The sequence below is a fragment of the Choloepus didactylus genome, chromosome 5, assembly GCF_015220235.1.
Source record: "Choloepus didactylus isolate mChoDid1 chromosome 5, mChoDid1.pri, whole genome shotgun sequence".
NCBI lineage: Eukaryota > Metazoa > Chordata > Mammalia > Pilosa > Megalonychidae > Choloepus > Choloepus didactylus.
In genome coordinates this window covers 134485953-134501623 of record NC_051311.1, presented here as the reverse complement: position 1 = coordinate 134501623, position 15671 = coordinate 134485953, and the positions used below count along the sequence as shown (strand labels likewise).

The 15671-nt window shown below is 39.2% G+C and overlaps 1 protein-coding gene across 5 annotated transcripts in view; it reads left to right on the top strand.

Annotated features, from left to right (window-relative positions):
• Positions 1 to 15671, top strand: part of OSBPL3 (oxysterol binding protein like 3) — a 181955-nt gene that overhangs the window by 105426 nt on the left and 60858 nt on the right. For 4 of the 5 annotated variants that reach the window (XM_037836924.1, XM_037836922.1, XM_037836923.1 and 1 more), the window contains exons 3-6: positions 11347 to 11463; positions 11624 to 11677; positions 12425 to 12538; positions 15197 to 15364. In XM_037836924.1, the coding sequence (XP_037692852.1) occupies positions 11347 to 11463; positions 11624 to 11677; positions 12425 to 12538; positions 15197 to 15364 (453 nt within the window). Of the gene's footprint in view, positions 1 to 11311; positions 11464 to 11623; positions 11678 to 12424; positions 12539 to 15196; positions 15365 to 15671 lie in introns of all 5 variants that reach the window. The other variant, XM_037836925.1, reaches the window with a different exon arrangement.

Here is a 15671-nt window from a genome sequence, read left to right as displayed (position 1 = left end):
TAGTACAATCATCAAAGATGTTATCAATGATCCTGAGGCGTTAGAAGATCACACATGCCTTTAAAGCCATTAAAAAGTCATTAATGGAGGGCATTCCCTGATGATCTTTAAAAACCTAATAAACAGACTAAGCAACCCACTCATCAGTCATTCCACATAGAGGTAGCAACTGAACTTCCTTCCCCAACACTCTTCAGCTGTAGGAAGAATGAAAGTTTAAATCGTTTTCTATTTCTGACACCACTGCAAGGGCAGAGCTGAGAATTCAGCCTTTGAAAGGTGCATGGGAGATGTGCACAGTGGGATCAGCTGTGCTGGAGGGAAGTGCTTGCAGTCTGTGCACTCAGCAATATGGAAATGAACTCTGCCAGCTCATGGGCATGAAGAAATGCTTAGCTGTCTTTCCAAGCACAAAGCTACTTTCTATATTTGGTACTTTTTAGACATTCAGTAAAACAGACTGAATTTAATGCCAGATGACAGTGCCAGACTGTCTTCAGTTAAACTGAAACAAAACCCTAAGAAACCGTTTCCCCCAGACTTTGTCAGAGTTCTCTCTCCAGCTGATATGCATAATGATCTTTAAGCCTGACACCTCACAGGGTGGGACATCAGCCCAGTGGTGTTGGGGGCCCAAGTCTGCCCTGTACCACTAATTTCATGGGTCTTCAGCTCAAGGTCCGTGTCCAGCACAGGCTCACCAGCTGTGTGAGGGACAGCAGGAGCCACTCCCTGGGACTTGGTCCCTTTAGTCAAGAGAAACAGGCACCTCTTTTATTTTTTTCTGTCTTGAGTGAATACCAATTCACACCAATCCAGCACACATTATTAAGCCCCCCCACACACATATACCCTGAGGGGCTCTGCAGGGCCCTTTTTATACCCCCTTTGATCCTTAGACTCACACATTCAGTAAATATTTATTTAGGGCTCTGATGTCCCAGGCAGTAAGATTATGATAAAGAAGACACAGTCCTTGGCCTCACTGAACCCACATTGTAGTTAGGGAGGCAGACAGTGCAAGTGCTGGTGTCATTGGAGGAGGGAGAGAATTTCTGCCTGGAGGAGGAGTTTTAGGGTTATATGAGAGTTCTCCAGGCTGAGAAGTAGACCAGTCAGCATTCTAACTGGAAAAAAGTGAATCAACAAAGACTTGGCAGCATTAAAACTCACAGGCTAATTTTATGGCCCCTGTTTAGAGGGACTTCAGGATAGGAGACATGGTAGCTCAGAGCAGGGTTCCAGACCTTACTTGAGGATATCCACAGGGTAGTGCTTCTTAACTCCTTCAGCTTGCTTCAGGATCGCAATCTCTTCCGGAATTTACCCATCATCATCCCCACACCTCATGGCATTTGCTCCTTGTTCATCATCGGAACTACATATTTAATTTATAGTAGAATGCAACATGCAACAATATGTATCCGAATGATTAAAAATACAGGTTCTGCAGTCAGGGGGCTTCACCATTTGGTACCATTTTTAACCTCGGGGAAGTTGAATTCTCTGTTCCTCAGTTTTCACATTCAAAAGCATAAGGATAATAATAATAATACCAAGCTCACAGGAATGTGTAAAAATTAGGCACAGTAATGAAAGTAAGGTGTTCGGCTCACTGCGTAACATATAGTGAATGCTTAATAAATGTTAGCTATTGTAATTGCTTCATTAACTCATGCAACATATTTATTGAGCATCTATTATGCAGTATTCTAAGTAGGAACAAGATGGAGCGCCTCATGGAGCTAGAAAAGTATTCTCTTATCATTTTATATTATTATTGCTTCAATCTACCCCACTGGATAGTGTTTCTGAGGCACTTTTTTTTTTTGTATTCTAAATGGCACCCAACACAGAGGTGATGATAAAGCTCATTATCAACTTAATCTCTATTCTTGGTTAGCGACCCCAACAATCAACCCAGGAGAATTTTTTTTAGTTCCTACTATATTCTTAGCACTTTGCTGGGGTTCTAAAAAGTTGAAAAGATGGTCCCTACAACTATTTGGGGGGAAAAAATGGGGGTCGGGAGAATGAAAAAAAAATCATGAGTTTTGTAATCAAGTGCTAAATTATCTGGTGATATATTTGTTGTCTTTAGTAGAAGTAGAGAATCTTAGGAAACCAGGTTTGATGAGAACCTGTATTAGGGTGGTGGTTGGGAAGTAGAGAAGAAGGGACATAGAAGATAACATTTGAAGATGGAATCAACAGGACTTACTTATAAGGAAATGTTAAAGTGCTTCACTTTCAGAGTGGTTTCACATACACTGTGTCCTGGCCCAGCATTCTTTCCACAACCGTATGCTGAATTTGTACCAAGTTCATCAGTGATTCTTAACCCCATCATACCAAAAATATGATTAATATTTTAATGACTCCTTTAACTGCCTCAAATGAATTAATTTTATTTGTGCACATAATTTTTAAAATATCAAGATAGTGCCCTACTGATATATAAAAGAGAAATACAAAGAAAGTCATTAATATTTAAAAATAATTTCAATATTTACCAGCCCAGACATGACTCTATCAGAAGACCTAACAAAGTGGACAGATATGCTGATACGTAGAAAATGACAACTGCGAATGCAGACTGATAAAATGTGTCGTGTTGATAACTCAAATACCACAAGCAGCATAGGCATCCATGATTCTCTACAATGGAGGACAATGCTTGGCAAAGTATAGTCTTCCCTTATTCAGTAATTGTATTCCCAGAGAATTCAGAGTATCTTAAAAGCATGCAGACATTCTCTGGTATATGTGTGGAACATGGGTTCTGCACTCAGGTAATTAGAAGAGCAGGTTTTCGCCTACAAAAATATCCAAAGACACTTTAGAAAGTCTTGCAGGATGTGGGGCAGTAATTTCATTGGGCAAGATTGACTCATCGTGGGACATCTGATATCCCTGGTAGCTAGTCATTAGGTCCCAGAGACGTCCCCCGCATTGTACAATCAAAAATGCCCCCAGGATTCCACAGTGCCTCCGAGGGAGCAGTACTGCCCCCACTGACAACCGCTGGGCTGGGTGAAGCAAGGGAGGAAGGGCGCCGTTGGCTCTCAGGGTTCAGACAGGAGACTCAGAACAGTGGCAGACAGGAAAGTTGGGGCGGGGAGCCCAGAAAAGGAGTCAGCTGTAGTGCTTTCGTCCTCAAGGAGAGCTTCCACTTTCTCAAATCCTTCAAATCGGGCTTTTCCAACCTAGCATCAGATTAAGGTTCTGGGCACAGATAGAAGATCAAAAGTGGGGAAAAAGCTATTATTTCATAGGAAAAAAATACAAATTATTTTTGGCTTATTTACTTAGAGGACCTACAGGACTCATTCTAATTCCCTTCCCTCCAACTTTGACTTCTTGGTAGGAATGGACTACATCTCATGAATTCAGGAAAAATCTAGCTCCAATATGAATCCCGGAAACAGTTTTGAAATTTAATTCTTGCTTCCTTGTAAACCACCAATGTGACTTCATTCCTTTATTTTTTCCCCCAGTTTCATAAAGTGTGCGGTAACATCCACTCCCTCTGAGCATCTGCATCTTGGGCAATTGAATGTATTGAGCAGATGGGCATGGTTGTTTAGTGTTAGTACTCTGCAGGTCGCCTGCTGTGTGGGAGTCCTAAAGCAAACAAATGAAAAGGGCCTGATCCACTTAGAGCACTTTCAGGAGGAAATTGTGCTTTGGATTTTCAGTGACAGCAAACATAGGTGTGTTGTATATAATTTTTTTTCTTTTAATGGCTGTTTTATATGTGTATATATATATAATATGTAACATAAAATTTGACATTTTAACCATTTTACATGTACAATCAGTGGCATAAATTACATTACAATGTTATACTACCATTACCACCATCCATTACCAAAATTTTTCTAACCCAAGACAGAAACTGTGTACCCATTAGGCAATAACTCTCCATTCCTTCCTCCCATTAGCCTTTGGTAACCTCAAATCTACTTTATGCCTCTGTTAAGTTGCTTATTCTTGATACTTCATCTAAGTTGACTCATACAATATTTGTTCTTTTGTTTCTGACTTATTTCTGTCAACCTGATGTCTTCCAAGTTCATTCATATTGTCGCATGTATCAGAATTTCATTCCTTTTTATGACTGAATAATATTCCATTGTATGGATATACCACATTTTATTTATCCATTCATCTGTTGATGGACCCTTGGGTTTTTTCCACCTTTTGGTTATTGTGACTAATGCTGCAGTGAACATCCTTGAACATGTGTCTGTTTTAGTCCCTGTTTTCAATTCTTTTGTGTGTATACCCAGAAGTGGAATTGCCAGGTCACACGTTAATTTCATGTTTAGTTTTTTGAGGAAGAGCCAAACTTTCCACAGCAGCGGCACCATTTTATATTCCCAGGTATTTAATTTTTAAATAGTCATTTGGCCTGAAGATATTGGGCATACTTCAAATGCATATCAGTTAATGGTATTCCAAGAACATAAATTCATTTACAGCCTTATACCAGAACTAAGTTTATTCATTCACCAATCAGATGCCTACCATTGACAGAACAGCAGGCTGAGCATTGTGAGGAAGTCAGAAGTGAAAAAGTAAGAATGATAAAACCTCACATATATTATTATAAGTAAGTAGTAGGTCATTCAAAAGGTAAGACGAAATATTGATGGAATTTCTGGGAATGAAATATACTTTCTTCTGAAGAAGGTTCCTGGAAGAGAGGAAATCTTTAACTTCTTGACCTCAGAGATTCATTAAAATTTTAGACATATAAAACATTTTATATTTTGAAGAAGGACTCTCAAAGGTGAAAGAAATGTGAGCAGAAATTTTTTGTGGTCTCCCATTACTTAGTAATATGCATTCTCTATCTATTGTCTGGGTATAATCAGGTGACTTTGAATAATAAGTATTCATTACTATTAAAATCTCATTTGACATTGCTGCCTTTCTGAGGAAAGTCCCTTAACTTAAAAGTTGAATTTTTTTCCAAGGATAGATTTTTCCATTAAAGAAAACCCTTTCACAATTCCAGAGACAACCACACTTTTCAAAACTCTAGAATGTTTCTTTAACTCCATTCACAGTAAAGTGCAGTCAGACATAAGTTAGGTCTGTCAGGATCTGTATATAAAGAGTTCAGTTATGGAAAGAGTTACTAGAGCTAATAAATGAATTCAGCAGAGTTGCAGGGTACATGATCAACATGCAAAAATCAGTGGTATTTCTATACATCAGCAAAAAGGAAATCAAGAAAAAATTCCATTTAAAATCACATCAAAAAGAGTAAAATATCTGAGAATAAATCTAACCAAGGATGTAAAAGACATGTGCACTTAAAACTATAAATACTGATGAAAGAAATTAAAGAAGACCTAAATATATGGAAAGACATAGTGTTTCATGGATTGGAAGATTAATTTTGTTAAGATATCAATACTACCCAAATGATTTACAGAGTCAGTGCAATCCCAGTCAAAATTCCAGAAGCCTTTCTGGTAGAAATGGAAAAGGCAATCATTAAATTCATATGGAATGGCAAAGAGCAGAGCCAAAAACATCTTGAAAAATAAGGACAAAGTTGGAGGACTCACACTTCCCAATTTCAAAACTTAGTACAAGGCTATAGTAATCACAACAGTGTGGTACTGGTACACAGACAAAACAAAAAGACCAATGGAATAGAATTGTGAGTTCAGGGGAAAAAAACACACATCTGTGACCAGTTGCTTTTGCACAGGGTGTCAAGTCCACTCAGTGTTGAAAGTGGATATCCACCTGCAAAAGAATGAATTTAACTCCCACTTCACACTACATACAAAACTTAACACAGAACCATGAAACTCTTAGAAGAAAACAGGAGAAAACCTTTAGGACCCTGTATTAGGCAATGGATTCTTAGATTTTACACCAAAAGCATGAGCAACAACAACAAAAAAAGATAGATAAATTTAAAACTTACGTGCGTCAAAGGATATTATTAAGAAAATGAAAAGACAACCCACAGAATGGGATAAAATATTTGGAAATCATTTATCTGAGAAGGGTTTTACTATCCAGAATATATAAAGAACATCTACAACTCAACAAGAAGATGAAAATCACAATTAAAAAGTAAGCAAATGCAAAGGAGAGGCTAGGCCTCCCTATAATTGTGCCTAAGAGCCTCCTCCCGAATGCCTCTTTGTTGCTCAGATGTGGCCCTCTCTCTCTAGCTAAGCCAGCTTGGCGGGTGAAGTCGCTGCCCTCCCCACTATGTGGGATCAGACACCCAGGGGAGTGAATCTCTCTGGCAACATGGAATATGACTCCCGGGGAGGAATGTGGACCTGGCATTGTGGGATGGAGAACATCTTCTTGACCAAAAGGGGGAAATGAAAGGAAATGAAGTAAGCTTCAGTGGCAAGAGAGATTCCAAAGGGAGCCGAGAGGTCACTCTGGTGGGCACTCTTATGCACACTTTAGACAACCCTTTTTAGGTTCTAAAGAATTGGGGTAGCTGGTGGTGGATACCTGAAACTATCAAACTACAACCCAGAACCCATGAATCTTGAAGATGATTGTATAAAAATGTGGCTTATGAGGGGTGACAATGTGATTAGGAAAGCCATATGGACCACACTCCCCTTTGTCTAGTTTATGGATGGATGAGTAGAAAAATGGGGGAAGGAAACAAACAAACAGACAAAGGCACCCAGTGTTCTTTTTTACTTTAATTGTTCTTTTTCACTTTAATTATTATTCTTGTTATTTTTGTGTGTGTGGTAATGAAGGTGTCAGGGATTGATTTTGGTGATGAATGCACAACTATGTAATGGTACTGTGAACAATCGAATGTACGATTTGTTTTGTATGACTGCATGGTATGTGAATATATCTCAATAAAATGAATATATAAAAAAAAAAAAAGTAAGGAAAGGGCTTAGATATTTTACCAAAGAAGATACATAAATGGCCAATAAGCACATGAAAAGATGTTCAGCATCATTAACCATTAGGGAAGTGCAAATTAAAACCATACCAAGATGCCACTTCATACCCACTCAGGTGCCTATTATTAAATAAGTGGAAAGTTACAAGGGTTTCGTCTGAGAATGTGGAGAGATGGGAACTCTTGTGCATTGCTGGTGGGAATATAAAATGGTACAGCTATAACCCAACAATTTCAATTCTAGATATATACCCCCAGAGAATTGAAAGCTGGGACTCAAACAGGTGCTTTGTACTCTGATGTTCATAGCAGCACTATTCACTATAGCCAAAAGGTGAAAACAACCCAAATGTTGAATGAATGGGTAATCAAAATGTGGTATATGCATATGATGGAATACTTTTAAGCCACAAAAAGAATGAAGTTGTGATACATGCTGAAACATGGATGCACTTTGAAAACATTATGCTGACTGAAATAAGCCAGGCATAAAAGGACAAATATCATATGATTCCACTTACATAAAATATCTAGAATAAGCAAATTCATACAGGCAGAGAGTAGATTAGAGGTTATCAGGAGCTGGGGGAAGTGGGAATGGGGAGTTATTGCTTAATGGGTGTAGAGTTTCTGTTTTGGGTGATGAAAAAGCTCTGGTGATGGTGGTGATGGTAGCACGATATTGTCACTGTAATTAATGCCACTGTTGTACACTTAAAAATGGTTAAAATGACAAATTTTATGTTATATATATGTTTGTTATATATATTTTTAAATGGTTACTACCACTATAAAAACACAACAGTTCAATTGCTCAAGTAGGAAAAGGTTAGTGTTATCGGTGGGTCCCATGTACTGAACTCAAGGATAATAGAGAAGCCAAGCTAGAGTGCGCAGGGATCCCTGTAGATTCCATGCCCTCACTGTTGCTCAACTTTAGATGCAGTCTGTGTCCTGGGACTTGAGTTCTGCTCCCTGGTGCTGCTCCAGATTTACTGTCCATCCCTCAGCACCATTGGCCTCTGCTTTTACGTCCTGCTGTAGGCTGGAGATTTGACTAAGAGCCAATTAGTCGGCATGAAATCTTGGCCAAAATGATATGTTTGTCAAAATTTAATTACCCTGTGTTGGAAATGGTTTATATCTTGATCTGGATGGTAATTATTGAGTGTATATGTATAGTATTTATATATACAATTATATTCTTGAGATTTGGCATTTCATGTATATCTCAATAAAAATTAAAAAAAATCATCAATTGTCTCAGTCGCTGAAGTATTGGTAATTTTGGTCTACCTTCTGCAATGAATTATGCATTTTTAGGCATTCTAAAATAATTTTTCTGAAATTTTTAGTGTTTTCTGGTATTCCTTTTAAAATTAAAATTCTTGTTCACTCAATTAGTTGAAACAACCTAAATAGCCAACAATGGAAGATTAATTGTAACAACTATTTTACCTCTTCCTAATTACAGATAGCTTAGTACTGTAAAGATTGGCCAAAACAAACAAACAAACAAACAAACAAGGTTTTGAATCAAAAGAAAGGAGAAAAAACAATTTCTGGGAAAAAAAAAAAAGCATGTAAATACTTGTTGTAAAGCTATGCTTTTGATGCTTTAAGATTCCCAATACTTAATTTGAATTTTTTCAAATATAATTTAAAGATACTCATTGTGCCAGTTTGAATGTATTATGTCCCCCAAAATGCCATTATCTTTGATGCAGTCTTGTGTGGGCAGATGTATTAGTGTTGATTAGATTGTAATTCTCTGAGTGTTTCCATGGAGATGCAACCCACCCAACTGTAGGTGATAACTCTGATTAGATAATTTCCATGGAGGTGTGGCCCTGCCCGTTGAGCAAGGGCCTTGATTAGTTTACTGGAGCACTGTATAAGCTCAGACAGAAGGAGCGAGCTTGCTACAGCTAAGAGGGACACTTTGAAGAAAGCACAGGAGCTGCAGATGAGAGACAGTTTGAAGACGGCCTTTGAAAGCAGACTTTTGCTCTGGAGAAGCTAAGAGAGGACAAACACCCCAAGAGCAACTAAGAGTGACATTTTTGAGGAGCTGAAGCCTAGAGAGCAACATCCTGGGAGAAAGCCATTTTGAAACCAGAACTCTGGGGCAGATGCCAGCTACGTGCTTTCTAAGCTAACAGAGGTTTTCCAGACACCATTGGCCATTCTCCAGTGGAGGTACCCGATTGTTGATGCCTTACCTTGGGCATTTTATGGCCTTAAGACTGTAACCGTGTAACCAAATAAACCCCCTTTATAAAAGCCAATCCATTTCTGGTGTTTTGTGAAAAGGCAGCATTAGCAAATTGGAACAGATTTTGGTACCAGAGAAGTGGGGTGCTACTGTGTTTGCAAACACCAAACATGTTGGAACGGCTTTTTTAAATGGATAAGGGGAAGACTCTGGAAGAACTGTGAGAAGCTTGAAAGAAAAGGCCTAAACTGCTTTGAAGAGACTGTTGGTAGAAATATGGACTCTAAAGATACTTCTGATGAGGCCTTGAGCAGAAATGATGACTAAGTCATTGCCAACTGGAAGAAAGGCAATCCTTGTTTTAAAGTGGCAGAGAATTTGGCAAAATTGTGTCCTGGTGTTGGATGGAAGGCGGAATTTGAAAGTGATGAGCTGGGATACTTAGCTGAGGAGATTTTGAAAGTAAATATCAAAAGTGCGGCCTGGCTTCTCCTTACAACTTATAGTAAAATGTGACAGGACAGAGATAAGCTGATAGATGAACTCTTGGATACAAAGAAACCAGAAACTGATAGTTTGGAAAATTCTGGGCTTCCAGAAAGTGAGACCCCAGAAGCTACAGCCCCATGTGAGGATTTAACCAAACATGGAAACTGACCACCATTTTAGTACAAGCCAGGATTGGAAATGGAGTTATCCGGAAAGGATTTGTGGAAAATTCTACTGTCTGATGGTTTTGTCCCCCATGTGCTTCATGCCAAGCCAACGAGATTTTTGAGAGAACTCTATAACCGGAGCCATGGCCTGTCTGGACTGGAGGGCACAGAGGAACAAATTAAAGGAAAAATGTCTTCAAAGACAGAGCCATGGACATTGAGGTCTGGAGTCAAGAAGTCTAGGGCAGGGAGAACGGAGCAGCCCCCACACGTAGAAAGGGTGAGTTTGCCGCAGAGGTTGAGGGCGGGCCTTCCGCCTCGATGCTCAGGAGGGGTGCTTTCACCCCAGGCCTCACAGTTGGTGGAGCACATTCACTGGGGATTGGGGAGAGCCTCACCGCCACCCCACTGTTTGGAGAGAGTAGAGCCTTTGCCCCAGAGAGGCAGAGTCTGGATGGCACCCCAATGTTTGAGGAGGGTGGGGCCGAGAAGGTGGTTTCCCCAGTGTGTGGATATGTTGGAGCACTCACCCCAGCGTTTGGAGAGAAAAGGGCCGCTGCAAAGGCCCTTAGGAAGGGTTAGAATCCGGCTCTCTCAAGCCCCAAGGATAAAACGCCGTTCCCTAAATGACTCTCAGACTTTGAAGTTTAACGGAGTTTGCCCTGCGGGTTTTAGGAACTGTTTTGGTCCTGTTGACCTTCTTTTCCTTTCAGTTTCTCCTTATGGCGATGGGAATGTTTATCCTATGACTGTCCCTCCTTTGTATGTTGGAAGCATATAACTTGTTCTACGTTTCACAGATCCACAGCTAGAGGGGAATTATGCCTTAGAACAGACCTTGCCTGTAACTGATTCTGATGGGATCTTGTACTTACCTATTGTTACTGAAATGATTTAAGTTTTTTTGATACTGCGATGGGATGAATGTATTTGTATATGGAAAGATCATGTCATTTTTGGGTCCAGGGGGTGGAATGGGCCAGTTTGAATATATTCTGTCCCCCAAAACACCATTATCTTCGATGCAATCTTGTGTGGGCAGACATATCAGTGTTGATTAGATTGTAATTCTTTGAGTGTTTTCAACACTCATTTTCAACTAAATCATGATTTTGACCAAGTTGTCATATTTGCTAACTTGCATTTGGTGTCATATTTTTGAGCCATTTCTTGAGTCCCCCACCACCCAGGTTCCATCCCAATGTCTGTAGCATTTGGTTAAAATTCAAACTGAAGTCCAGTGGTGAGAGATACAGCAACTGCTGTTATGATATCAAAGTGAACAAAAATAGAACTGTTTACCAACCAACTAAAGAGAAAGAAACATTCCCTTCTAACAGAGAGCTTTTGAAAAAATAAAATTCGATGCCAGTACATTATAGCATTAGATCTATAAAGGCAGGGACTGTGTGGAAATTGAATTTGAGTTTCTTCTCTCCATCAAACCTAGCCAGCCTCACCATCTTGGATTGATTTACTGATAGGATGAAGTGTGTCTTAATGTTATTATTGTTTTTAAAGATAGCCACTCAGCATGAAGTCTTTTGTTGGAACAGGACAGCTGGGAAGTGGTGGAAGGACTGAGGGGAGAAGTGAATTACACCCAGGAGCCATCAATTCAGAAAGGATTTCTGCTGAAAAAGAGGAAATGGCCCTTAAAAGGCTGGCACAAGGTAAGACATTGGCCTTGGCCTTGTCTTTATTAGCACCCACTACCCCCACTCAGTACTGGGTTCATAGGCACTTATAATTTAATTTGAGGTTTGAAATTTGAGACCAAGGGGAGGATGTTTAAATGGAACACCTTAATGGGTTGTACTTTCTTCCCCACAGAGATTCTTCTATTTGGACAAAGGAATCTTGAAATATGCAAAGAGCCAAACTGATGTAAGTCGTCTTGTTTGTCCAACATGCCTTTAAGAATTCTGAAGGGATAATTGTTGTCGACTCAGGGACTAGATGGTGCACATTTGGGGATTGTATTTCTCTGCACTGGACTCTATAGGAGGTGGTCGTTTCTTCACTTGGAATAGAGTCTACTCTCCCTTGCCTAGCCCTGGGTGCCATAGGCTCAGTTCAGCCATCAGGTAGAGGTGTGGGGGCTCCTCCTGACAGCCCACTGGGTATCCAGGGGTCTGGTCTGGTCTTAGAATTTCTCTGAGAGGTTTTCTTCTAGGTATCAGGAACAAGGCAGGGGGTGGGTGTTGCTCCCACTCTCAAGTGACTGAGGGGGTTGGTGGAGAAGCCTTGGGTGAGGATGATGGGCAGTTCCTATGCGGGCTGATGGACCATCATCCTCTCCCTTGTGGCGGTCCTTCTCCCACCCAGCATTTCTCTCCTCCTTTCTTCCTTTAATAGTCTCTCTTAGTTTCCTGTCATTTTCTCCTTTTTAAATGATTTCTAAGTGAATTTAGACACTAAAACTCATTCATTGGGAGGCAGTGCAATTAATAGGTTAATGCATGTAAAGCATTAATTGCATACTGGTCCATACTAAGTACTGGGTAAATTGTGGTTATTTAGTATTTGCTACTGGTAGATATGGAGGGTGAGTGTAGAGGAATGGAGAGTCCAGGATGTTGCTGTTCTTTTTAACACCTTGATTCTTAAGCAGTCCTCTTTGTGCTTCTGCAGATAGAGAGGGAAAAGCTGCATGGCTGCATTGATGTTGGGCTCTCGGTGATGTCTGTAAAGAAGTCATCAAAATGCATAGACCTCGATACCGAGGAGCACATCTACCATCTGAAGGTGAGACTGGGCACTGTCTCCCATTGTGCAGGGGGTTGTGTTTATTTTGGGCAGGGGCTGTCATTTATTTAACCAGGTATAGGCATGCCATCCACTGGACCACACAGCCATCTTGTTGCTATTTATGTTACCTTTGTATATTTTCAAATACTCAGCCAACATGTAGATTTTCATTGCCATAATGTTTCTCAATGGATGCAGTTGATATTTGGATGAGACAGTTCCGCGTTGTGCAAGACTGCCTGTTTAAAGTTTAGCGTCTCTGTGTCCCCATACTTTAAATACCAGTAGTGCCCCACTACCCAGTAATTGTGACAACAATCAACAACAAAAAACCTTTCCATTTCCAAATACAGCGCCTACTCCAGTCAGTTCGGTCCTTGATTAAGAACCATTTACCATAGGTTAGAATATGTTCCCCAAAATACAAGATAATGCTTATTACATTGAGTCTGACCCCTGCCTTACAACTCCAGCTAATCTTATAGAGATTCCATTAAGATTCTCATATCAAAGTCAGGAATTTTTTTCCTGCAGTATGAATCTCCAAATAATACCTTTCAAAGCTGCTTAACTTTGACTTGAGTTTTCTCTCTCTTCACAGAAGGTATAGATAGTTAAAAGCATGAAGCATATGATTGGCAGAGATAGTTCTGGTTCAAATGTTGACCTGAGTAGCTGTTGACTTTTGGCAAATTTTTTTTTTTTCTGAAACTTTCAGTTTTCTTCCCTAAAAAATGGGAATAATTATAATGCTGACCATGTAGTGCTACAAACAAAGAACTAATAATTTAGTTATTATATGTGATTACTAAGTAGTTCCCAAATGTTAGAAATTAATTGAAAAAATGTTAAGACTCTTTTCTAGAGAATTATAAAAACAAATTAGTTGGGATATTGAGGTGGGGGCTGAGTGTTTGGAAAATATTGGTGTGAGATAATGAGTGCCATTTCTTAGCAGGTCCCTGACTTCTCCATGGCATGTGCACGGTGCTCAGGCAATACATGCTTAACAAACGTGTGTGGTTGGTGGACTGAGGGAGACAGCAAAATCCATGCTGTTTCGTGGCCCATTCTAATCTCTAGACTAGTTTAGTCATTGCTCCAGCTGCTTTCCCATGACCCTTTGTTCTAGTTTTGTTGACATGGTCAGGAAATAATGGGTTCTCATTTATCAACTATTCTAGCTAACATCATAGTAATTATTGATTCCTAATTTTTAAAGAACTGGAATACCTTAAAATATATTAAATATCTTAATTAACATAGTTTAATATTTGTGTTGATTCAATTTAAGTTTTTTTGTGTGTTTCTTAATCATTCTTTTGGACATCAATTAAAAAAAAGAGCCAAGATGAGAGCTTGAGGCACTGACTTTTAAGGGCCTCTGAGATTAGATTAGCACAAAGGATGAAACAATTCAGTTTGTATCAATATTCCTGTTAACCACATCTAGAAAAGAAAATACATTTCAGGAACATAAGGTAGGGAGACAAATAGATGTGTCTGTTTTTATTGCTTCTTCCTGAAAAAGACACGTTAAAGAGTCCTTGGAGGGGACTTGTGTGTACTTCTATTAATCAACAACACAAATATAAGGTCCAATATATCCTTTCCTAAGTGATTGCTGCCACTGACATTTATTTCCGCGTATTTGCTCCCAGCTGTGGCATTCGTAAAGGTTTAACAGGATTGATCTGAATTTTTCTTCTTGGAAGGTAACCTACCATACATCCTCTTGGGACATTTTAAATTGCAGATTCATAAGTCTCTTACTATACAGGTATCTCTCATTTTTTACTTTGGGAACATTGATATCACCCTCATACACTTGCAAATATGCTAAACTATTAAGAAATATCTGTGGTACATAGCTGCTTGCTATATTCTTTTTAGTACTTTTATACATGTGTGAAATATTTTATAAGTTACTAGCTACAGTTATTATTCTACGTGGAAATTAGAAATTAATAGTCACTCATCTGTGGAGAGGGTGGCTAAATGTTTCTGTGTGTGTATATGAAAAATCCTAGAAGTCATTGATAATGCTTTCTGATTTTTTTATTCTATTTCTGAGAGTGGGAGAAATGTTCTTTTAAATAAACTTCACATTCATTAACATCTTCCTCAACAGTGTATTGTTTGTCAGAGAAGATTAACAAGGTTAAATATTTTAGGGTGAATTTACTAATTCATTCGAGATCAAAGAAAGTAGATCTGAAAAGTCTGAATTATAAAAAGAATTTTAAAAAGAAAAATGGTGTTTATATTTTCAGTAGGGATAGGGGAAGTTGGAACTAGAGAACTTGGGAATGCTTTAAGGGTCTTGTAAAATAATAAATTTCACTTTGTTCATTGTTTAATGTAGCTGGTACTGTTTTGAGTTTCAAAAATAGCATAACAACTGGGCTTTTTCATAGATAGTTGATATACCTTTTGAAGACCATTTTTACTTTCCATTTCCTCCTCAAACTTTTCTCTACAGATTGCAAAAATGTAAGCTAACCAAAAATGTGATATTAACCAAGATGTATTTCTACATTTCTACTTGTGCCAACATGAAAAGAGTGTGTGTGAGGTGTGACCTTAACTTGGTGAAAAATTGTTCCTTTCAGTGAGTGACTCCCTTGTTTCCCCTTTCAATTTCACACATTTTAGGTGAAGTCAGAAGAAGTCTTCGATGAGTGGGTATCCAAGCTCCGCCACCACAGAATGTATCGTCAAAATGAAATTGCCATGTTTCCACATGAAGTTAATCATTTTTACTCAGGGCCCTCCGTCACAGACTCCGCATCTGGGGTATTTGACTCCATTTCAAGTAGGAGGGTAAGAATTGCTTTGCCAATAAACAATGTAAAAGGAGGGGGCAGCTTTGTTGAAGGAGTCTTCTCTGAGAGCTGTGTCTGAGGAAGGAAAGGTTTTGGGGGAGTTGCAGGGTGAACTTTAGGCTGGTCTTTAGTTCTGACCAGGCATTCGGTCAGAACCAGGACCAGATGAGTGTCTACTCACTGTAAGACAGTAATTGGAGAATATTGTGCAAGGAAGGATATAACATTCTCACATGCTCTAGCTTTCTCTTGACCAGTTTGACTTTGGTGTTCTTATCTGATTGTAAAATGTAGTTAAGTATGTG